Source organism: Canis lupus, chromosome 7 (genome assembly GCF_003254725.2).
Source record: "Canis lupus dingo isolate Sandy chromosome 7, ASM325472v2, whole genome shotgun sequence".
In the NCBI taxonomy this organism is placed as follows: Eukaryota; Metazoa; Chordata; class Mammalia; order Carnivora; family Canidae; genus Canis; species Canis lupus.
The window spans coordinates 70,441,802-70,468,162 of NC_064249.1; the positions used below are offsets into that span (position 1 = coordinate 70,441,802).

Consider the following 26,361-nt stretch of genomic DNA (forward strand, 5'->3'; position numbering starts at 1 on the left):
AAAACAAACAATCCAATTAGAAATGGGCAGAGGCACTGAACAGACATTTTCCCACAGAAGACATACAAATGGCCAACAGGTACATGAAAAGATGTTCAACATCACTAAGCATTAGGGAAATGCAAATCAAAACCACAACAACTTATCATCTCACACCTGTTAGAATGACAATCATCAAAAATACAAGCGATAACAACTGTTGGTGAAAATTTGGAAAAAAAGGAAACCCTTGTGCACTGTTGATAGGGATGTAAATCGGCACAGCCACTATAGAAAACAGTATGGAGGTTCCTCAAAAAATTGATCATGGAACCTCTATGTGATCCAGTAATCCTACTCCTGGCTATATAGCAAAAGGAAATGAAAAACGTATTTCAAAGAGGTATCTTTGAGATATGCTATATTCATTGCAGCACTATTCACAAGAAGCAAAATATGAAAATAACCTAAGTGTTTATCAATGGCTGAATGAAGAAGTGGTATGTGTGTGTGTACACATACACATACACATACACACAAACACACACACAAATACAAACACAATTGGGTATTATGTGGCTACAAGAAGTAAGAAAATCCTTTTTGTGACAACATAGATGGAACTTGAGGGCTAAGTCAAACAAGTCAGAGAGAAAGACCAATACTGTTTGATATCACTTATAGGTGGAGTCTAAAGTAGCCAAACTTATAAAAACTTATAGATTACCAGGGGCTGTGGGGTGAGAGAGGTGGGGAGATGTTGGTCCAAGAGTGTAAACTTCCAATTATAAGATGAATACATCCTGAAGATCTAATGTATAGATTATTATTATAGTTAATAATACTGTATTGTATACTTGAAAGTTGCTAAAAGAGTAGATCTGAAGTGTTTTCACCATAAAAAAGAAACAGTAATTATGTGATGTGATGGAAGCATTAGCTAACACTATGGTGATAATCATTTTGCAATATGCAAAGGTCAAATCAAAATGTTGTACATCTTAAGTTTACACAGTGTTACATATCATTTTTTTCTCAACAAAGTTAGAAAGAAAAAACAAAAAATACAATAAATAAAGTAAAATGATACAGCTACTATGGAAAATAGTATGGTGTTTCCTCAAAAACTAAACATGAAATTGCCATATGATCCAACAATTCCACTTCTGGTATATAACCAAAATATTTGAAAGCAAGGACTCAAACAGATATTAATATACCCATGTTCACAGCAGCATTATTCACAATAGCCAAAAGGAGAAGACAAGGAAGACAACTCAACTGTCCGTTGACAGATGAATGAATAAACAAAATAATATTTATATGATGGAATATTATTCAGCTTTGTTAAATCCTGATACATGCTCATTGATGGATGAACCTGGAAGACATTATGCTAAGTGAAATAAGCCAGACACAAAATGACAAATATTTCATGATTTCACTTAAGTGAAGTTCCTAAAGTAAGCAAATTCATACAGAATGAAAGCAAAGTAGTAGTTACCAGAGCTAGGAATGGGGAATTACTATTTAAGGGGTACTCAGTTTCAGTTTAGGATGATGAAAAAGTTCTGGAGATGACAGTGACGATGGTGCACAACAGTGTGAATGTACTTAATGCCACTAACTGTATACACATAAAAATAGTTTGTTTTATGTTATGTGTATTATACTGCAATAAAAAACATTAAAATCAAATCAACACAGACTCCCCCAAACTGTTCAAGTAACCTACAGAAAGGTAAGAAATGAGAAACAGAAAAAAAAGCATCAGAGGAAACAAACAGAAAACAAATAATGAAGTAGTCATCTTACACACTAACATTTCAATAATTACCTTAAATATAAATGGCCTAATTACATGAATTAAAAGATAGAGATTGGCATGAAATAAAACATGACTCCAAAATATGATGTTTATAAGAAAATCACTTCAAATTCAGCAGGAAAAAAAATACCATGCAAACAACAATTTTAAGAAAGCAGGTGTGACTGTATTGATAACAGATAAACCAGTCATTAAAACAAGAACTATATCAAGAAAAAAAAGAGAGATATGACAGTGATACAAGAATTAGTTTGTGAGGAAGACAACGATACCAGTCCAAAAGATGTATACAAACAGAGCTCAAAATACATGAAGCAGAAAGTCATAGGGTTTCAAGGAGAAGTAGAAAAATCCACAATTTTAAGTAGGGACTTTAATATCTTCCTCTTAACAACTATATAACTACTAGATAGAAAATCGGCAAAGACACAGAAGATCTGAATAACACAATCAACAAACTTCAAGTGGCATATACAGAACACCACACCTAACAACAGCAGGGTACACATTTTTTTCCCCAAACACCCACTGAACCTTTACCAAGATAGATGAGTTCCTTGGCCACAAAACAAACCTCAACAAAAATAAAAGTATTGAAATCAAACATAATGTTTTCTCCAACCATATGGAATCTAACTTGAAATGAGTAACAGAAAGTTAACAAGAAAATTTCCAAATATGTGGATATTAAAACGCAGACTTCTAAGTAACCCATGAGTCAAAGAGCAATGAAAATGAAAACTCAAAATACATGGTATGCAGCTAAAGCCATGATGAGAAAGACATTTACAGCACTATAAACAAGGAAATAGATCAGATACAATTCAATCAAAGCCTTGAGTAGATATTTTACCAAAGAATGAATACAGATAGCAACAAGTGCATACACAAATATTCAACATCTTTGGTCAGAAAAGTGCAAATTAAGATAATATTATTCATAAAGAATGGCTAAAATAAGTGATAGTCACAACACTACATGCAATGAAGATGCAGAGAAACTGAATCACTCATATATGGCTAGTAGAAATGTGAAATGACATCAGGACTTTGGAAAAACAGTTTGACAGTTTCTTACAAAATTAATATGCAATTACAATATGATTCAGCAATTACACATTATTCCATAAAAAATAAAAACATGTTCACACAAAAACTCATAATATGTTTATAGCAGCTTTCTTCAGAATAGCCAAAACCTGGAAAAAGACCAGATGTCTTTCAAGGGGTGAAGAAACATTCACACAATGGAAAACTATTCTGCAATAAAAGGAATTAACATTAACACAAATAACAACTGGGATGAAACTCTAGGGAATTATATGAGTGATAAAAGCCAATCCTAAAAAAATACATATCATTTATAAATGATTGCACTTATGTAACAGTTTTGAATATCAAAGTTACTGAGACAGAGAACAGATTAATGCTTGGTCGGAGTTTAGGAATGGGTATGGGGATGAAAATGTAGAGCAGGAAAGTTCTGGAGAAAGTAGATGTACCTACAGAAGGGTCAAACCAGGGATCTCTGTGGTGATGGAGCTGCTCAGTATCTTCCCTGTGATGGTAGATACAGGAATCTAAATACATGTGATAAAATTGCATAAAACTCAATACATAGATATATACACCCCAAACCAATACAAATAAAATTGTGGAAGTCTTAAGCTTGGTAGATTTCATCAATGTCAATATCCTGGTTGTGGTATTATATTACAGTTTTTTGAAATGTTGCCATTGGAGGAAACGGGGTAAAATGGATGTGGTTTTCTCTTTGTATTATTTCTTAAAGCTGTGTGTGAATCTACAAATATCTCAATAAGGTTATCAATTAAAACACATTAAGCTTGGTTTTCAATCTAAGGTCCAATGAAAATCATAATATTCATGAGACAGAAAAGCATACAATTTGTATTTTCAATATACTATGTAATAACTTCATCATAAAGTCACAATATTTGTGATTTGCATTTTAACTTCTTTCTTGAATCATAGTCTTTATGGTGGTAAAGTACACATAACAAAATTATCATTTCAATGATTTTTCAGTGTGTAATTTATTGGTACTAAGCACATTTGCAATGTTATGTAACTATCACCACTATCCATTTCCAGAACATTTTCATCATTCCAAATGGGAATTCTGTAACTCCTATTCCTACATCTCCTCAGTCCCTAATAACACAATTCTACTATGGTCTCAATGAATTTGCCTATTTTAGATACCTTGGATAAGTGGAAACATATAGTATTTGCCCTCTTATGTCTGGCTTATTTCCCTTAGAATGATACTTTTTAAGGGTTATCTGTGCTATATAGCACATATCAAACTTTCAGCCCACCCCCTTTTAAAGATTTTATTTACTTATTCATGAGGCACAGAAAGAGAGGCAGAGACACAGGCAGAGGGAAAAGCAGGCTCCCTGTGATGAACCCGATGCAGGACTCGATCCCAGGACCCCAGATCATGACTTGAGCTGAAGGTAGATGCTCAACTACTGAGCCACCCAGGTGCCCCACTTTCAACCCCTTTTAAAGGCTGAATAATATTCCTATATATGCATAAACCACCTTTTTTCCCCCAGCCATCCACCTGTTCATGGACATGTGGGTTGTTTCCACCTTTAGGCTGTTGTGAATACTACTGCTATGAATGCTTGTGTACAAATATCCGTTTGATTTCTTGCTTTCAATTCTTTTTGGATATATACCTAGAATGGAATTGCTGTAGCATATGGTAATTCTGTGTTTAACTTTTAAGGAACATCTATATAATTTTCCATACTGGTTGTACCATTTAAATTCCCACCAGCAATATACAAGATTTCCATTTTCCTCACATCCTCACCAACACTTGTTAGATTATTTTTTTAAAAAATATAACAGCCAGTTTAATGGGTATTAAGTGGTATATCACTATGGTCTTAATTTGCATTTCCCTACTGTGGACAATAATTTTTTTTTTTTTTGTGGACAATAATTTTTAAAAGAAAGCATGAAAAGAGCACAACCTGTTCTACTCTTTATGATTCGAAAAATAAATTACTTTGAATTTTTTTTAAGATCCTATTGGTTTTATTCAATTCATGAAGCCAATTAGCATCCTATCTATTGGTTTTATTCAATTCATGAAGCCAATTAGCATCCTATCTAGCAAATAGAAAGGAGCTTTGAGGAGTTGGACAAAATGAAGTTGGTATTTGTAGGGAGAAGGAAATGAGAACAAGGAAATTATACCAGCAAAAGTGGATTGGTGTGTCAAGGTCAATTTCCCCCAGGGGATGGCAGGGATCTATAATGCAGATTATCTCACCAATGCTGACCTGGTGATTCCCGATTAACTGGTTAAAGATTCTATCTCTGGTAAAGACAAATCTGCAATTAAGTCTGGTGATGTGGGGCCTGGCACCATTTTGGGCCTATTGTCTTGTTTTCAACACTTCATTTAGAGGCCACAATAAAGGCTCTTGTCCATACATTCTCTCTCTCTGTCTCCTGACCTATCTTGGTGCTTGCCTGTAATACCTCCTTTCATGGCATGCCCCTTCCTCTTGGGTAACCTAAAAAACAAGCTATATTTTCAATGTCAGTCATCTCCCAATCTGTTGGCCTTACTAGAACTCAAGTTTTCTATTAATATGCTACATTTTAAAACAACCCTGAATGACAAGACACTTTAGAGTATCTTGTACTCTGAAGAGTGAACAAATAAAGAATAAAGAATGCATGAACAATGCACTTTTTTTTTTCTAATTGTTAAAAGTAAATAAGAGGCCAAAATGGAGTCATGTGTTAAACCCACTGAATCTTGTGGAACATATGTCCACATATGAGTCACACTCAAGGAAGATAACCTTATAAAATATATACAGAAAATTCAAGGTATCTACTGTTGTTGCCTTTGTTATTAACATACATACTGTTCGTTGTGAAAATACATTAAAAGTTTTTCAGTTTTCTCAATGACTTAATTTCAGCTCTCAGAAGAAGGGTTTATGTTTCCCTACAGAATTAACTAAAGCTCAATTTGCTGATCTCCTAGGCATATTTTCATTTTAAAATCCCATTAGTCAAAATAAATGCATCCTTAGTGCTTGTTTCACTCTATGAATTACTCAATATTTGGATGGGCAGTACACTGTGTCTAGTTCCAGTCTGTGTTCTTCCAGTATAGGTGGTCCTTGCTAACATGTCACTTAACCCTTTACAGGCCTCAGATGTCAGAGGTGAACAGAACAGGAGTTTAGGAATGGAGTAAATCCTCACTTTATCACTCATGCTCAAACTCCTAGTGTCAGAGTCCTTATCTGTCAAATGTGAAAATAATCCATCCACTATACCTTATACTCACCTCTGTCTGAGTCCAATTAGGAACAACAGAAGGCAAAGGTGCAGACAGACTGTCAGGGACTAATGCAGAGGTCTTGATGTCAGGGGATGATGGCTTAGTGGGCTGGTACGTTGGCAGATTTGAAGGAATGGTAATATTCTACACATATTGTCAAGACAGAGTCAATAGTCAATTCAATCGTTGGATTGAGTACCTGGCATGAACAAGAAGAGAGAGATTCCAAGGCTTGGGGCCACAGAAATGGGAATAATAGACTACCATTTACTTTGATGAAGAGGTTGGAAAAGTTTGGGGTGTCAGGGAAGCTCCAGTGTTATGTTTGGACATATTAAGCTTATAAAAGGTCTATTAGATATGCAAATCAGTATGATGGGTAACAGGCCTGATTTGTGTTTTAGAGAAATTCTTGGAGAGGAGTGAAACTGGCTACAGGGGCCAGAGGGAAGTTACTGGTGCAGTCTCAGCAAAATGAGTGAGGGCATGGACTAAAGTGGTGGTGGCAGGAAATGAATGGTGAGGGATCTACAGGAGTTGAACAGAATTTGATGCAATAAAAGAGATGCAGTGCTCATAAATGACGCCAGGATGTCTGACACAGGATGTTAGATAGCAGTTGAATATTGTGTGGGAAGGAGCAAATTTGGAAGGGGAAAGCTGAGTTAAAATATACAGCAATCACTAATCCAGGTCATTCAGCTACAATTTTACACAAAGTAAGGCCCAGCCATTAAGAAGGTCACTGGGAAGAACAGGTAACAAAGTGATTACAGTAAGAACAAAATGTTGTATGAGCAAAGACAGGTATACTACATAAGTATCTGAGAGCTAGCTAGGACAGAAATACCTATGGAATAGGGCACGAAGCAAATTGTTTCTATTTTTTTTTTTTAAACTGTAAGTATTATGCTGCCATGTAACGTATCTCGTATACTTCAGGCCATCTAAAAGCATTTAATGATTTAAGTAAAAATGACATTACCAGGATACCTGGGTGGCTCAGTTGATTAAGTGTCCTACTCTTGATTTTGGCTCAGGTCATGATCTCAGGTCTTGAGACTGAGCCCCTTGTTGGGCTCCCATGCTCAGCAGAGAGTCTGCTTGAGATTCTCTCCCTCGGCCCCTCCCTACCATGTATACTCTCTCTAAAATATAATAAATAAATAATTTAAAAAAGAATGACATTACTTCTTACCTTCTCAAATGGTTCCCAAATGGTTCCCAAAATAATTCAAATTATTTTACAAATGTTGTAACAGAATATTAGCGTTCATTCAGATTTCACATTTGTTTTCTTTTGGTAGCTGGGATAAATGGAAGGGGGAGATGAGGATAAGACCTAAGAACTTGTGCTTGCTTCTGTTCTCATGACTTCACTGAGTTCTATTTCTAAATATGCCATATTTTTAAGGCTTTAAAGTATGCAGGAAAGTATATATATTATAACATCATGAATTGGTCATGGGAATTATTCATGTTTTGAAGTCCTCTTGAGTTATATATAATTTTCTATTTAGAATTCTAAAAATCGTACCTTTTATTCATAATATCTGTATTTATTTATACATATATCTTACTAGCCTGAAAAGATATATATAAATAATTCCTTGAAATTAACATTAAATTGTGCAACTCAAATGTGTATGGCCTCTTTAATTGTTAAAGACAGCATTTTAAAAAACTTTTCCTTTAAACTCCAGTATCGTTAACATACAGTGTATACTATTAGTTTCAGGTGTACAATATAGTGACTCAACACTTCCATGCATCAGCTGGTGCTCATCTCAAGTTTCGCCCATCCTTCCACCAACCTCCTCTCTGGTAACCAACCATCAGTTTGTTCTCTAGAGTAAGAGTAAAGATAGTATTTTTTTTTTAGGAGAGGAATTTTTTTTTAGGAGAGGAATTATTGAGATATTGAGATAAAAAATGCATTCAGCAGTTGAGAATGAGCACTTTCAGGAAATGATCAAAGTTATTTGCTAGAATAAATTTTATTGCGGAAATGTCAAATTTGTTCATAAACCCAGCTTCCAGTGTTCTCTAATGTTGATGAGTAAAAATGCCATAAAATATTACAAAATTTGCTTCTAAGTAGCAAAATCTTGGTTTCCAGTATTAGGCCAACTTACTTATATCCTTTTTACAAGCCCATTTTTGAATGTATATTTGGAAAAATTACAAATTCAGGTCTTGTCCTGTTTAAATACACTAGTGACTAAGCAACCAGGGTACAGAAGCTCCTAGATCTTATTTTCCAAAGGTTACTTCTCCTTGCACTTGAAATAAAGAAGATCAAAAAAGGGAGAGAATTGTTGTGAGGATGACTTTCTTTTTTTTTTTTTCAGACTTTCAAATTTTGGCAATTTGAAGTTTGGCGACTGTCTGAAATAGTCAACATCACCATATTACAGAGGCAGGCAAAGCTCATTAGAAAGTAGATCTGATGGTAGAGAAGCTTTACCAGAGACAAACATCCTGAAAGCATAAGAGAACTACATTTATGGAGAATGGCTTCCAAATGACGTTAATCTTGACAGTTGTCATTGAAGTTGATAGGATGTGGTCACCTCTGATTGGAATTTCTCTGTTCATGATAACTGCATAAATGCCAGTGTTTATCCTTTTTTATTTCTCTGAATTTCATGACTTAGAGTCACATGTCTTAAACACAGGCAAGCTTCTAAATATATCACCATTTAGTCTTGCACAGACATGTGTGTAAATGCAAGCTTCCTACACTTGAATTGTTAATCTAAGTTTTCTGAGGAGAGACATGGTCTGATTCCTTTATAACTAATTTCAGTTCTTTCAGAGCTGATCACCATTATTGAGCCTACCCATTGAATTAAGATAAAATTGCATGATTCAACATAGAAAAATGTCAACTGTGAAAATGAGGGTGCTGAAATAACCAATCCTAATCTGGCAAGCCCCCAAGGCATCCCCCATAGCAACAGAGCTGATGGCATAGCAACAGCAGCTGCTTTGCCACAGAAAAATTAGAAGAAATATTCTTGGAAAAAAGCATAATCCATGTTAAAGTCAAATATGACATTTTCCTTCAATAAAAAAGTCTAGGAGAGTGCATGCTTTAAATGATACGATCCCTTAGCAGCTGCAAATGCTTCAGTGTCAAGTAAAAGCCACTTTGACTATAACACTCAAGGCCAAGTGCTCTGTAGCTAAAACTTCCTAGGCTGTTCTCCTGCCAATTCCTAGACCATTTCCTTTTTATGTTACAGTGATCCTAACTTTTGTTATTGTTCTCACTAATTTGGTGCTTATTTCATGGCAGCTACTGTGGTAAATGTTTTATATGCATTATAGGAAGTGTCACCATTCTATGAGAGATGAGGAAACAGAGGCCCAGGTAATTTATTCAAAGTCACACTGCTGGTATAACTGGTGCTTTGGCCTAGACTGACACGCAGGCCAAGTTCTAACTTTCAGAAGCCTCACCCTATGCTATCTGGCTTTCATAGCTTGATAATATTATCTTTAATAAAATTGAAGTTATCACTTCCTTTTAGTACATGAATCCTAGACTCAAAACTTCAGGTGTTTTTTTCTTCCCCCAGCTGCCTCATCAAATATATATCAAACCATTTATTAAATCTTTATTTATTTATTTATTTATATTTATTTATTTATTTAGAGAGAGAGAGAGAGAGAGAGAGAGAGAGGCAGAGACACAGGCAGAGGGAGAAGCAGGCTCCATGCAGGGAGCCTGATGTGGGACTTGATCCCAGGTCTCCAGGATCACACCCTGGGCTGAAGGCGGCGCTAAACCACTGCGCCACTGGGGCTGCCCCATTTATTAAATCTTTATAAAATCTCTTAAGTCCAGTTCTTCCATTATTCCTTTCCAGTTAGAAGTGATTTCTCCTGCCTCTAAACATATCTATACGATGTTAATTCTTTTAAACCTTTACGGTGTAAAAAGAAATATTATATGTGACAGAGAGAAATAACAGAAATGATAAAGCAAAGCAGTGAAAAATATTAACATTTATCAAGGTAAATCTGGATAAAAGGTGTATGAGTGTTCTTTGTACTCTGTATTTTTATAACTTCTTTGTATTTAAATCTTATTTCCAATATTCTTCCTGAAAAATTATTTCCATTCCAATGCTACCGTCTTATATAACCCTATTTTATTCATTAAATAAACATTTTATTGAGTCACATTATATGCAAAACAAAGGGCTTAGAATCAAGCAAGAAAAAAATGCAAGGTGAATTTTTGACTTCAGTAGCTTTAAAATTTAATTGGTGACAATGGTCAGATATTACATTATTTCATCTTGTAGATGCTTACATTGTTAATTGTTATGGTAATCCTACAAATAATGTAACATTATATGATTTTATACAGGAGAAAACTGAAGCTCAAATGGCTTAGGGCCACAGACCAAGATTATATACTATCTACAAATGGGGGAGATCTGGAATTTAACCTAGATCTTGTCTGAAAACACGATCTATACTCTGTAATCCATTACATTTTAATGTAACTGTCCAAAAGGTAGGACTATGTGAATGAGACAAACAGAACATGCCAGGTGTTAGAGGGGAGAGAAATAATTTCTACCTGGATTAATGTCAGGGAATTTGCATGAAGGGAGAATCACTAAAGGATGGATAGGATTTAGGTGGGAGGAGCCTCAGGATGGCATGCCCACCAAAGCAAAGCCTGGGTCCATCTAGAAGGTAGTGAGAGCTATGAGGCTAGAGGACATGGTCTTCTATGGGGAGGCTGTGGCTAATTAACTAGGATAGAAGTGCGAGAATCCAGAGGCAAATGTTGGTGTGATTTATAATTCTGCCATATGGTGCTGAGAGCCCTTGGGGAAAGCAATTCATACCTCTGATCTTCAGTTCCCATATCTGCAAACTGGACATGATAACACAAACTTCACACATTTGGGGGAGATTCTATAATACAGTCCTAGATACTTAGTTGTTCTTATAAATATGTCTTTCATTCTGAGCTAAGGAATTTGGACTTCACTGAGTAGACAATGGGAATCTATGAACAATGAAGCCACACAGATCTTCAATACAGTCTTCTTATCTGAACAGTCCTGTGTATATCAGATTTTCTTTTAATACAACCTAGATTTCCTGTAATACAACTCTGTTCCATCATAGTTCAATCTGCTTGTTTGGTTTCCCATTGTGCACAGAGTGAAGCTGAAATACCTTCATTTGGAATCCAGGGTTCTGCTCAAGCCTCATTTCCCAGCATTCCTGAAACCTATTTTCGAAATGGGCTAAACTCATCTATTCAGAGTCTCCTCAAAGTAGGGTGGATGACCAACTCACCCCAATTTACCTGGGATTAGTACTGAAATTCTTGTGTCTGGGAAACCCTGCTCTCCAAGGGAACTGGAAGAGTTGATCACCCTACCTCACAGGACTTACACTTTCTCAAGTCCCCACATATTTGACTTCTTCCCCTGTGTTGCTCTAATAGGAGGTGTATACCTTGCAAAGCTAATCCACAAACACCATACCATGATCATTTGGATCACCTGGTGTGAATGGAGCAGATAGCACTTAGAGGAGAATTATAACTGAGCTCCTTAGATTGGGATCAGATACTGAAGGGTTTTCATTTTATGTTTTTTTTTTTTTAACTGTTTACTTGGAAATAAAATTTAAATACAAAGAAATTGCAAGAATACAAATAGTACAAAGAACACTCAGACCTTTTACTCAGATTCACCTGTATAAATGTTAATGCATTTTACACCTTTATCAATTGTGTTTCCCTCATTTCCTCTCTCTCACACACATCTATGTATTTTTTACGTAAAAAATTGTGAAGATTTTTTGTTTTGTTTTGTTTTTTAAATTGACATAGTCTAGGTATGTTCAGAGGCAGGAGAAACCATTTCGAACCAGAAAGAAATAATGGAGAAACTGGCCTTACGCAGCTAGTTACTGGGAAATCAAATGTTCTGACTTTGGCTTTAGGAAGGTAACAACTGCAAGGGTGTGCAATAAAGTCTAGAAAGAAGAAAAGTCTGGAGACAGAGAATATTCTACAGGGTGCTGAGCAGTTCCTGCACCAAGAACCTCTGCTGATGGACAGAAGCTACTCCTGGGTTTGAGTAAGAAAGAAATAATATTCTTTTACTGCCCAAATCAGATAATAGTGCCTCACATTTGTTTGACTATTTGACCTAATTTAATAAGATGATTTATGTCTTAGATTCTTTGCCTTTCTTCTAAAAAATACAGACCCATTTATCAAATCCATTCTCTCACCTTGGACATTTATAAATGGTGGCACAAAATTAAAGACCATGGAAAGACCTAGACCCCTGTTACTTTGCATGATGGACAAGTTTCTCAGCAGAGTTAAACCAGATGAGTTAAGTAGTAACTCAGTATATTCTTCACTCCAGAAACATTGGAATTCTGCTTTTAATTATCATTGAAATGCCACCAGAGATACATTTAAGCAGTTTTTGATAAGATACAAGCTAACAAACTGTATCCAACTGCTACAGGGAGAATTTTTTAATTTCACAGTTGGGTGAAAAATATACTACTGCAGTATAAAGGAGAAAATTCAGTAATGGCTATCTGGGACAGAAGAATATACATCAGTAAACGAGAAGTAGCACTATCATCTTGGTAAAACACTTTTATACATAACAAAATTCAAAGCTCCTCTATCTGATCTTATAGAAGTTCAAGGGCCCACTAAGCATCTTTACTACTCTATGTGGACAAAAATCAACCTTTAATTTACTTTCTTAGTCCCTTGTTAAAATCTCTTTGGATTTTTTTCTCCTTTTGAAGTGTCTGGTATTTTGGTGTTCTTGCTTCTCACATGGGCCTTATTTATGTGTTCTTCTAATAAACAAACACATCTACACCTGCCACTTTGGGTGGATAATATTCTGTTTGCTCCAAGGAAAGAGATTAGGGGAGTTCTTACTGAGACAGTAGTAGCGGTGGTAATAACACAGGGGCTCTTTTCTTCCTTTAAAAGAAACACCAAGGGCAACACATGTATCCCAATCTGTAGAGCTAAGTGCAGCCAATTAAAGAGAAGAAGAAGTGCAGCCAATTAAAGAGAAGAAGGTAAGGATCTGCAGAACCTCAGGCTCAAAATTATTTCATAGGGTAGATCTGGGGCCTGCTGGTATGGGCTGGAGAGATTATGCTCTTCTCTTCCCAAACCAGGGGATCTGTGTAGCTTGACCATGACCACAGACAAAATACACACACCATGGAAGCTGGCAAATACCACACATCTTATTCTGAAAGTTGGTTATGAAACATTACCAGCAAACCATTGCCTACACAAGACCTTCGGGTTATGACTCAGGCTTTATAAATACTGGATCATAGACAGGTAGAGAATTGAGTAAAGAAAAAAGTGTTGAGATATTGTCTGTCAATAAGTTGTTGTCTATCAATAGTTGATAATACTAAATTCACTTTGAAAGCAGCATGAGGAAGTGAACAATGTTTGGAGAAGATGGTGAACAAGGAAGGAAGGATTTTCAAATCAAGATGATCATAGTTGGGGTCCTTAAAAACAGCAACTATAAACAAATCTCTGTTACTTCACAGACAAACTAATGGCTAGTGGTTACAGAAACAAAAGCTGCCAAGAGAGCTAAAAGACAACAAGAACTAAAAAAACAAGAAAACACTTTTAGAGAAAAAAATACATGAAATCCAATTTTGGCATGCTGATTACGTAAGAAAGTTGAACACACATGTCATGCTGAAAGCCATCAGTACCTTTTGCACATAACTGTGTCTACCAAGCAAATGACTTTCCCTAATTGAGGTTTTTGTTTCTTTTTTTTAAATAGACAACTTTAACTGTAGCACAAAATTGAATGACTGTTAATTGATTTAATGTGAAAGACTAACTGAGGAAGTAAGTATTTAGAAAGAAGGCAGGTAGATCATAGCTTCATAGATTGCATAGATGGTATGAGAACAGACAGATTGAAGAGAAGATTCCCTTGTATATTATTTACATTTTTAAAAAAATATTATGTATCATATATATCTACATGTATTTTATATATTTGTGTGTATATCTGTGCATAATCACTAAAATAGGCAGTTTAGAGAAACAAAAAATTATTTCAAGGTAAAAGTCATATCATCAACCTGTCTCCAATATGTTTTGCACTGTCATTTCACTTTCCTAAGCTTTTCACCTTGTTTTTAGCTTTTAAACTATTACTCTTTTAAAATGTTGTGGTTACCTTAGGTAGTCCACATCCTCTTTCCTTCAAACAGGTAAGATATATGGATTTTATCCTTTCTTCCGGAATCCAAGAAGAACTAAGTTCCACATAGGTTTCCTTGGAAGACAATCAAATAGCCTTTATATGTGTTTCACGTAGAATCATTTCTTTAACAATGCTAAGTGTTAGTCATACCTGTAAATTTATTCTGCCTCTACTGTCTACTACTAACATCTGAAAATACTTTACTTTTTGTCACATCAACTATGGTCTGAGTAGTTGTAATTTTATTTTTCCAGAAAGCTTTCACAGTAAAAAAGAGATCCAGGAGTATTTTCTCATCTTGTTACAGGGAGTGACAGTACAGAATGTGCATAAGTGCCTACACATAAAAGTTAATAATATTCTACGAGGAGTCTGTTTTTAGGCTAATAGAACTGGTTTACGCAAAGCAAATCTGTACAGCAAAAAGAACAAATTTCTTTAAGTGTGTGGAATAATTCTGTATAAAATTTGAGAAAAAGTGACCTCTTCTTTTCTCCCATTGGATCTAAAATAATTAAATGAATTCAAAGGCTCAGCCACTTTACAAAGGCTTTTTAATTGCTCATATTGATCAAGACATAAATTTGTTTCTGCAGTGTAGTGTGACATTAAGTACCAGAACCAAATGCTGGGGAAAGAAAATTCACAGCCATCCTAATATTACCAAATGGCAGAATAAGTATTTATATTTGTTAATATGGGGATGAGGATCATTTTTTTTTGGGGGGGGGGGACACCAGATAGCTAAGTCTTTACTGGTGAATGGTGTATTAAAATAGACTTTTTCAGAAGTCAAAAATTCTCCCACTGGACTTTAGCAGGCCATAATTTACTTTATCCAGAGAAGACAAACAAACCTTATAATGTAAACATTAGGTCATTCTTCTAAATCTGTTCAATAAATTGGAATTAAACATAAATCTCAGCGACAGACACGCTGATTTTGTCCAATGGTGGTGTTAAGTATGAACAGACCTCTGCCTTTTCATGTGCTTTTTTTAGTGCTAGGAATGGCATCTACCTATTTTGTCACATAGAACTATAATTCTGGTGTCCCATCATGCAAGCTACTACCTGTATGCAGTTTTAATGGAGTAATTCTAAGTACCTTGCAAAAGTCATGGATATTTTGAAGCCTGAACACATGTGCTCAGAGTCGACTCCAGGACTATCCCTCAGAGATCCTTCCATGGCAACAATTCTCTGGTTCCTTTGATGTTTTGTGAACATCCCATCTTTCTATTAGATGGTATATTCTCCTTGTCGTTCTTTCCCTATTTATCATTTTATTCCCAGGGCTCTGGACCGTGCCTGTTGGACACTATTATTTCAATATATAGTGAATGTATGTAAGGTGTGAGTGAATGTTCCTGTAAATGCTCCCACGTGTGTACCAAGCAAGTATTTGTATTTAAACTCTGAATCTCTCTTTAAAGTATATTACTTTATGTTTTATATGGAGATGTTAAGTGCTGAAGTACTAAGGACTAGAACTATTTTTTAGAGAAATTCCCCTTTTTAAGTCTTACTATGTTCATATTGTGTGTGTATAAAACACATGTGCTATATATCTATATATAATTTATAACATATGATATACAGAAGATTGTTTAAAAATACACACAATCATGCATTCATAGTCAAATGAGTATATAAATGAATTCAATCAGATGACAAGCCAAGTATAATTATCAACATTTTCTGTATTGTTGCAATGAAATTTGGGCTATGGCACAATTATTTTCCTGAAAATGTGACCAAAGAGAATAACCCTTCTTATGAAAAAACTAACGATATTTCTAAAGTAAATCAACAACTTATTTTGTTCAAGAATAAATTGTGTAATTGGAATTTATATCTAAAGAACATTGGTATCTGATTATTTTTTCTCCTTGTTATGATTGATAAAAATTAATTCTGGTAATTTTTCAGAAAAAATATAGTACACATTTATGTGTTCTTATTTCTTTGTGCTAATCGATTTTATCTTAAAAATGTCATACTTTCCTTTGTCTCTATATACTTGTGAATTTAAAACACAGTCATTCATTCAATTTCAAAAATTTATTGAAAACCAACTTATATTAGGCAGTATTTTCCGATTGGATTCATTCCTATAGGTTACTTCAAATTCTCTCTGCAACAGTGCAAAACATCATTTAAAGTCAATGACAGGTTAAGTTAAATCAAATAAATTCACTTGGTAGACATTTTAGTCATTGAATTTCTTGGCAGAAATAATATCCTTGCAGATATTTTTAAATGACATTGCTGTCAATGGTTTATTTCACATTTAGTCATATTAAAGTTTATCTCATTATAAAGACTCTCAAAAATTATGAACTATTACTTTTTCTTTTGGGGGGGTTCCTTTCCAATTTGTAGGGGATAAAATATTATAAACATCCAGGAATCATGCTACCAAAAATGTTAAAAATTGCATTATTTCTGAAAGACATCTTCATATAATGAAGGTTGTGCAACTAGCCTTTTTTTTTTTTACCAATGACTTTGCAGTATTTTATGCATAAAGTATTAAAACTGCTTTTGTTAATTCTCATTACTGATATAGTTTTTATTTCAACAAGGCCTCCCCAGATGTTGCAACTAGTTCTTTTGATTACTGGAAAATATTACTTAAAAATAGTAGTAGCTTAAAAGTATGTCTTAATAAAGTTCTATCACATTTAGGATGAGAAATTTTAACTTCTGTAATACATCATCTAAAAAGGAAGCATTAAAACTACAAAACTCTGATGCAAGAAATCAAAGAAAAGCTAAATAAATAAGAGACTTAATACTATTAAGGTGTTATGTTTTCTCAGTCTCATTCTATTGATTCAACAGAATCCCAATCAAAATCCTAACAAATTATGTTATGGATAGTGACAAACTGCTTCTGAAGTTTATATAGAAATGCAAGATACCCAGATAGCTGGCACAATTTTGAAGGAGAAAACAAAATTGAAGGAATGACACTATCTGACTTTAAGATTTGCTATGAAACTACAGTGATCAAAACAGTGCAGAGTTCATGAAGGTGGAGACAAACAGATAAATAGAACAGAACAGAGTCCAGAAACAGACCTGCACAAAGGTAGTCAACTGACTTTTGACAAAAAGCATAGACAGTTCAATGGAGAAAAGACAGACTTTTCAACAAATGGTGCTGAGACAATTGGCCATCCATACGCAAGCAAATGCACACAGACCTTATGAAGGAACAAGTATTCTCATTCGTTACTGATTGGAGAGTGGCACAGCTACTTTGGAACAAAGTCCAGCAGTTCCTTACAAAGCTTAACATAGTCTCACAATACAATCCAGCAACTGCACTCCTAGGTACTCATCCAAATTAGTTGAAAAGTAATGTCCATGCAAAAACCTGCACACAAGCTCATAAGTGCTAAAACTGGAAGCAGCCAAGATGTCCTTCAGCAGGTGAATAGATAAATTGTGGTACATCCATACAATGGGATAATACTCAGCAATGTAAAGAAATGAGCTGTGAAGCTACAAAAAAGAAATGGAAGAATTTTCCAAACATATTGCTAAGTGAAAGAAGCCAGTCTTAAAAAGCCACTATGGTTTTAATTATATGACATTCTGAAAAGGCAAAACTAATATAGACAAAAAAATGACTAGCGGCTGCCAAGAGTTCAGGGGGAAGAAGGAAGGATGAGTACATGGAATGCAGGAGATATTTAGGGTAGTGAAACTATTCTGTATGATTCTGTAACGGTGGATATGTGACATTATACATTTGTCAAAACTCAATGTACAACACAACGAGAACTCTAATGTAAACTAAGGACTTTAATTAATATTAATGTATCAGTAAAGACTCACCAGTTGTGAAAAAATGTACCACATTAATGCAAGATGTTAATAAAAGGATAAACTGTGTCCAGAAGGGGGTATATATGGGAATTTTCTGTGCTTTCTGCATATATAAAACTGTTCTAAAAAAGAAAAAATCTACATAAAAGTTAATACTACAATATATGTTAACTGGAATTTAAATAAAAACTTAAAAAATAAAACTAAAAAAGGTAGATATTGTCACTCTCCATATATTACGAATTTTCAGTGAAACTTTGGAACTATGAAGAAACAGCAGTAAATTTGCTATCACAGAAGTTCTAAGGACCAGTTTTTTTCTCTTTAAAATACAAGTAAAATTTTAAATTTCTTTTCTAGAAATAATGCTAAACTATCCTTGGAATAGAGAAAATTATCTGAGAATAACTGTTTTCATTTGAAGTATTTCAAAGCATATCACTCTTAAGTGAAAAATCATTAAATAAGAAACCGATAGTATAAAAAAAATCTTTTTATTCTCTTAATTTAGAAAGAAGAAGTATCTAGAAAGAAGGTACTTAGCATACAACTTCTTACCAACGGTTACAAATTTTGGTTTTTTCCTTCATGGAGGTATATTTGAAAATAATATTTTCCTTTATGTGACTGCTTTTTTTTAATTTAGCACATCAAAATACATGTGCTATGACAGATGGAAAATGACATTTTTTTCCTACAGTTTTACATTTATTTCTATACCTTTCATGATTGCATCATGACTTGTATGATTACTCCATGAGATCTGATAACCAAAGTGTATTTCTAAATATTCAACCTAACAATTCATATCAAAGAAGTTTTTATATAAATTTTAATTTAAATAAAGCCTGAATGCTAAATAAGGAACACCATAGATACACTATTAATCAGAATTCTACAAGTCCCCAAGTAGTACTTACATAAGATTTAATTATAACTGAAAAGTATATCTGTTCTCTCCATCTCCAATACCCTTCCCTTATCTAGGCCATTACCATCTTTTTCCCAGGCTACTTTAATAGCTTCCTGACTGTTCTCTCTGCCTTCATTTTCCTCCTTTCTAATCCATTCTGCAGAGAATACCCATTGAGATCTCCCTTAAGTGCAATGTGATCACGGCACATGTGTACTTAAAATCGTTCAAAGGCTCCAAGCACAAAGTTTACTCTTTTCTCCCCTCTTCTCTGCTGTCTTTCATTCTTCAGGACTCAGCTTATATGGTACCTCCTTAGGGAAGTACTCTGTGAGCTCCTTCAGAGCACTTAGCTATCTGTAGTGATACAGTGATCTATAGAATTACCTGTTTGCTTCTCGTCTCTTTCAACACAAAATAAGCTCCGTGGATGCACAAAGCTTGTATCTATCTCCAAACTTAGCACAGGGCACACAGCACATAGATGTTCAATAAGTGTTTTTTAAATTTTATGTATTGATGACATTTCTAAATCATCACAAAGAAACAAAAAGTAACAAGGGATTCACTGCAAAGAGATGACAGAGGAAGAAGGAAAATCAAATTTAGATTACTAACTTGCACAATATATTTGGTTTAGGACATTGTTTCTTTTTCTGACCATTAAAGGGTTCTCTTGTATAATATTTCTGATATGTGAGGGATGGGCATTCTATGTCATAATCTATCTCCCATTGTCCTGAGAAAAGCCATTAAAAAACCCAAAAGCTTTGGTTTGAATTTCTGTTCTGTTTTAAAGTGCCTGATGAGTCCGTTGACTGAACAAGAGAAAGCAGAGTGGTCCTCAGCCTTAACACGCATGGATTACATCAGTGTGACACTCAGAGAAGGAACAGGGATTTTAGAAGCGTAGCATTTGATAACCACTGTGACTCGTTCTCCTTCCCCCAAACAGCCAGTTCTTAGAAGTGGTAACAGAGTAAAATTAGGTAATTTAATCGTTATGATCAGAAGCTATCATGGGAACACATTTACCCTGTAACCCCAACTAATTTGAACTCGTTCTCTGACACCGCTCCTTAAGGCACCTTATTAGAAGGACATAGCTGGAAAAGACTTGTACAGGGAGAAGCTGTTGATCTTGCCTATTTCTATGATCCTGCAACATAACCCCTGAGAGGAATCAACCTTGAAGCCAAGAGGAAGCAGCCAAGGGAAGATGTGGAGGAAACAAGCAGCAGGCCAAAGGGAAGAGCCAGTGTTCCCTAACGTGGGAGAATAGAACCCAATGAGGTTAAGGTTGTGGCAGACAGCAGATCATGGGTTCTGCAGGCTTGGGAGGAATTCAGGCTATGTTTTGGACACACCGTTGACAGAAGTTGTTAATGAACTGCAATGTGAGAAGATAGGCAGAGATAGGAAGCAACTTCTCACGGAAAGATGGCACTAATCCAAATTCCAGGAAAACACATCTTAAAGGCCCTTAAAGGCTGATATAAAACTACATAGTACAGTGGGTTTTCACATTTCCCCTTACTGAGGTTCACTTTAAATTTCTATGTGCTATTTGTGCAGGCTGCCACCTGCACTGAAGAGCTAGCCACTGAACAGAAGTGGATGTCAGTGCCATCCGGGACGTCGTTACACTCCAGTGAGTGCACTAAAGGGTCAATGGTCTCCATGCTCTCTGGGATGATGATATGGCTTCTCTGGGGCATGCTGCAGAGGACAGCCTGAGCTGGATGAAGGCCTGGCCTGGATTTCAATACTGGGATCCTGCCAGCGCTGGCTAGCTTCATTTTTTAATCTCATTTTATAGATGTTTTCTTTATGTTTTCCAAATTATGCATACATTATTGAAACTAGGTAAAAAATGAAAGCATCAGTTGAATGACATTAATAACTCACCTCTTTGTTTCCATTTAAATATAAGGCTTAGGGAAGGTTTGCAGTTGTACTAAGTAGAGCCAATATGATAACTATGAAACTGCCCAGAAACAAGAGCTTTTGCGGGAGGAAAAAAGAGTCAAACACTACACTAACACCAATTTCAATCCTGGAATCTATGAAGAGATTGATTTAACAACAAATAAAATTAAACAGCTTTACAGTTTTTGATTAAAAAAAGACATGATTATAGCAATAACTATATCCACAGGATTTTATAAATGAATGTTTTGATGATATCTGAAGATGTCTTTTATTCATGTTTTATAAATATTGGTTCAATAGATAGTGAATGAATGCGAGGAGGGAAATTTGTTTGAAACAAAGCTGAAAGCTGGAGTTCTATATATTCTCTTCTACATTGGCTCCTTGACTTTTCTGTTTTTATTATGGTTTTGAAGTCCAGGTAAACTCAAAAACATCCACATCAATAAAAATAATTTTTTAATGACTCAGGTCCAAATGCTAATGTGAAAGTCTAGAAATTTAACAGAATAACATAGATATAGAAGAGGTTAGTTTTCAGCAGCTATTGTTTTAAAGAGTTTTCTTGGTCTTTACTTTTCAAATATGGAAACTGAAGCTGAAATTTTGGAAATACCTCTTAATGTTAGTGAGAAATACAGAAACAAAGGGATTAATTATATATATATACGCACACACACAAAGGGATTGAATGTATATATTATATAAATATATATATATATATATACATATATATATATATAAATTCTTAAATCATTATCTTTGGTGCACATAAAAAATCTTATCAAATTGGAATAGTAAATTCAAGGCCAAAACAATCTTTTTTTTTTTATAAGGCCAAAACAACCTTAAAATTGTTTACAACTGATACCAAAGGCTTCTTGTATATATAATATATGTAGGTATTTAAAACATGTTCTAGCATTTTGTGATTTTAGGATGTCTTCCATTATGTAATAGAGTTTATAGGATTATTTGCTTTAATTCACAAAGATCATGTGAAGAAAAAAATATGTCAAAAAAAAGAAATTACCCCCATCACTAATGATTAATTTTTTTAGAGAAACAATATAGTATAGAAAGGTACCAAATTTTTATCACAGAGTCTATCGTGCTTTTGAAGATTCTTAAATTAAGCAATTTCCATCCAAGATTCATGAGATGTAGAATACAAAAGAGTATAAAAATAATTTTTCTCTCATTAAAAACAACCCCATGAAAAAACAAGGCACTGGAGAACCAGTGTGCATCTTTACCAACTCTTAAACCTATAGGCAACCATAAGTAGAAGAAGCTTCAAATGTGTTATGCCTGTTGCCCCCATTATGTTTGCTTTACTCTAAAAATGATGAGAGATGGAAATTTGTATGCTGCTTATGATGGCTTGATTTTTCAATCATTATCAGAAGATCAGATGATACTATTTTTTTCATTGAAGACTGGTTTTATAAGGACAGCCTTATTCCCTACAGCAAATGTCACACTCAAAGATGAGGGAGTTTGCAGACAGAAGATAAACTTTAGGAATAAGAAAATCAGAACACAGAAAAGACACACTCTACTTGCATCCTGGTTATTGCTATTATCTATCAGTTGGTTGTCTTTCACACCCCATGACCCAGGCAGGGTAAATAAGGCTCGGCAGGTACTTGGTCTACTGTTAGTACAGCAAAAGGGATGAGGATGGGAGTTCCTGAAGAAATTAATAATAAAAATACCATATGATCCAATAATTCCACTACTGAGTAATTACTCAACAAAACTGAAAACACTAATTCATTTTTTTTAAGATTTTATTTATTTATTCATGACAGACACAGAGAGAGAGAGAGGCAGAGACACAGGCAAAGAGAGAAGCAGGCTCCACAGAGAACCCGATGTGGGACTTGATCCCAGGTCTCCAGGATCACACCCTGGGCTGCAGGCGGCACTAAACTGCTGCGCCACCGAGGCTGCCCCTGAAAACACTAATTCAAAAAGCTATATGCACTCCTATATTTACTATAGTATTACTATTATTTGCAGTAGCCAAGATATGGAAGCAACCTGTGTCAATTGATAGTTGGGAGGATAAAGAAGATATGGTGCATACATATACAATGGAATATTACTCAGTGATGGAAAGCATGAGATCTTGCCATTTGTGACAACATGTATGGACCTAGAGGGTATTATGCTAAGTGAAATATGTAAAGACAGAGAAAGACCAATACCATATGATCTCACTTATATGTGGAATCTAAAACACAAAACAAACAAAAGCAGAAACAGAGCCATGAGTAATAAGTACAGAGAACAATCTGATGGTTGCTGTGGAGAGATGGGCAAAATGGGTAAAGAAGAGTGGGAGGTGCAGCCTTCCACTTATGGAATAATAAGTCTCAGAGATAAAAGGCACAGTACAGGGAGTACAGTCAATGGTATTTTGATAGCTTTGTATGGTGACAGTAGCTACATGTCCGGTGAGCATAGCCTAATGTACAGAGTTGTCAAATCACTATGTTGTTCACCTGAAACTAACTTAACATCGTGTATAAACTATATTTCAATGAAAAAAACCTTAAAAATAAGAAAAGAGGGCAGTAATGGGGATGTGCAGCCAGTGCCTCGTTTCAGTGCTTCAACAATGCAGTACTGGATACCACTGCCTGCCAAGTGCCCAGTGAGGCCCTTGTGGAAAGGAAGAGTCAGGAGTCCATTCTTATGAACATTACAGTAAAGGAGACACCTATTAAGTGCCATGCTAATGAATAAATTATTACAAACTGGAAAAGGGCCATGGAGAAATGGTCTGTGAGAGAAAGGGAAGAAATTGGAAAGAAAAAAAGAAATAAGGAAGAAAGCCAACCTCACCTGGTTACAGGCAAAGCTTCTATGGATGATCTGTTTAGGGAGTAAAATGAAGGTTCTTTGCTCCCAGCTTGAGAAAAAGAGAAGCACCAATCTGCTTGCCATGTGGATCTTATTTGAGAACTATTCATTAATTATTTATAAAACACATTTCCTACATGAGTAGGGTTTACGTATTGTCTACAATACAAATATGTGACAGAACTTCTACTTCCAATGTGCTTATTGACTACCTGGACAGAAGGATATACTGTTATGGACAAGGTAGAGGGTGAGAGAAGAATAAGAAGGAACCAGAAGAGTATAGGTAAAGGTTATCACAGTGATGAATCTGCCTTGAGCAAGTGCATGGAGTCTATTGTCATTTAAAAGATTTTAAATTAAACTGGTTTAAATTAAACTGGTTTTGTGCTAGATACTTACATTTCTATCATTTTCTTCTTGACTTCTTTTTGTTAAGATTTATTTATTTGAGAGAGGCAAGGAATAAGAGTTAGGGGAGGGGCAGAGGAGAGCATCTCAAGCAGACTCCCTGCTGAATGTGGAGCCTGACTGGTGAGTGGCGGGCACTTGATCTCATGACCCTGAGATCATGAGCCAAAACCAAGAGTTGGACCCTTAAATGACTGAAACACCCAGGCATCCCCTCATGACCCATTTTATGTAATTTGACAGCATTGCAAATACACATATTTTTGTGATCCATCTTTCACAAAGAGAGGCACAAGTAAATGGATATTAAGGGAAAATTAGGGAAGAACAAAAGCAGCAACCCTTCCAGAGTGAGTCCTTCCAGACTGGGAGAACCTCCCAAATACAGCAGGAGGCAGACAGACCAGAAATATAAAGAATGTGGAGGAGGCCCTGCTGGCACATTGGATTGTAGGGTTCTTGGGAGGATATAGGGCAGAGATTTTGTGGAAATAGGCTGATCTCAAAATGCGGAGGACCTAGAATGATAGAATTCTAGGAGTTTGGATGTGAGTCTCTGGCAGCATCAGGGTGGCCATGATCAGGTCTGTATTTGAGGAAGATAATTCTGGCAATTTGATGTGGCACAGCATGATGACCTTGAGAAGATTTGTGATGAACTGGATGTGAGGGAGGGTAGAGGGAGAAAGTTAAAGAAGTTTCCAATGTGTTAAATGAGATACAAAAGAGAATAAGGGTAGGCGTAGAGGGGAATGATGGTTTCCTCTATGGACATGCAAGGTTCAAGCTGCCAGCACAATATACAGAATTGGAATTTCTAAGAGAAGAGAGGATACAAAAGATTCAGGTGTCAGCTGAAACCTCTAGAATACTGGAGATTTAGCAGGGTGAAAACATTGCCTGAGAAGAGGGAGCCAGCCCTTATTTCTCAGAGGCCGCATAGGTGCTGCAGTAGGTGGGCAGCTGAAAAACTGAGGAGAAAGAAGCTAAAACCAATTCTTATATTTCTAAGACAGGGTCATAACTGATGTTAGACATATCCCACATCTGGGAAAGAAACCAGGTTTCTGGGGATCTCAAATCAGTGTTTTACCAGAGAAAGCAATGAGTTCTATCCCTATAAATGCCATGACAATACATATTTTTATTCTTTTAAGTTCTGTCCACTAAACAATCAGTAGATATCATTAAAGAATATATTTGAATAATCCACATTTAAATAATGCCTCAGACAGATGTCATCTTTTCCAATCCTCTAAAATATATTAGGATTGTCACTGATAATAGTGTAACAACTCTCTAATCTCAAATATGAAGTCCCTTAAATTTAACAGGATGAAAGAGTTGCCAGAAATATCAGCAAATGTTTATTAGCTCAAGTTACATGTTGTAGTAAAGGTTCCCATTGTGCAGTTGGTTTATTTAAATATTTTATTTATTTATTCAAGAGAGAGAACAGGAGCAGCGGGAGGGAGTGGGGGGGGGGGAGGGAGAAGCAGACTCCCCCACTGGGCCCAAATCAGATGCTTAACCAGCTAAGCCACCCAGGTGCCCCTATGCAGTTTCGTTAAATTACACCTTTAATATGCTCTATTTGGCAGAACTTTAACATGAATAAGGACAAGGTTTTTATGGTATTTGGCCTCAAGCTACAAATAATCTTTTTCCCAGACTCTTTATAGATGTATATCAAACAGTTGGTGCACACTTAAGTTTTCCAATGATATACTTAAAATCAAGTAAAATATCTTCAATATTGGGGCTCCTGGGGGGCTCAGTTAGGCATTGGACTCTTGGTTTTGGCTCAGGTCATGATTTCAGGGTCCTGGGATCAAGCCTCACATTATGCTCCATGCTCAGCAGGGTCTGCTTGAGGATTCTCTCCCTCTCCCTCTCCCTCCACCTCTGCCTCTGCCCCTCCCTCTCCTCTTTCACTCTCTCTCTACCTCCCCAAATAATCTTT

The 26,361-nt window shown here is 35.5% G+C and overlaps 2 protein-coding genes across 19 annotated transcripts in view; one reads left to right on the forward strand and one right to left on the reverse strand.

Moving 5' to 3' along the window:
- LOC125755353 (uncharacterized) overlaps positions 1–9,755 on the forward strand; it is a 51,454-nt gene extending 41,699 nt beyond the window's left edge. For 2 of the 11 annotated variants that reach the window (XM_049111861.1, XM_049111867.1), the window contains exons 8-9: positions 7,885–7,976; positions 8,504–9,742. In XM_049111861.1, coding sequence (XP_048967818.1) covers positions 7,885–7,976; positions 8,504–8,596 — 185 coding nt within the window. In that variant the 3' untranslated portion in view covers positions 8,597–9,742. Of the gene's footprint in view, positions 1–7,884; positions 7,977–8,503 lie in introns of all 11 variants that reach the window. The other 9 variants (XM_049111864.1, XM_049111865.1, XR_007411674.1 and 6 more) reach the window with 8 other exon arrangements.
- DLGAP1 (DLG associated protein 1) overlaps positions 1–26,361 on the reverse strand; it is an 871,196-nt gene that overhangs the window by 596,906 nt on the left and 247,929 nt on the right. Inside the window, exon 1 of one of the 8 annotated variants that reach the window (XM_049111855.1) lies at positions 6,159–6,351. The exons of the other annotated variants lie outside the window; for them this stretch is intronic. The gene's annotated coding sequence lies outside the window, so the exon portion shown is untranslated. Of the gene's footprint in view, positions 1–6,158; positions 6,352–26,361 lie in introns of those variants that run through there. 8 annotated transcript variants of the gene reach the window in all.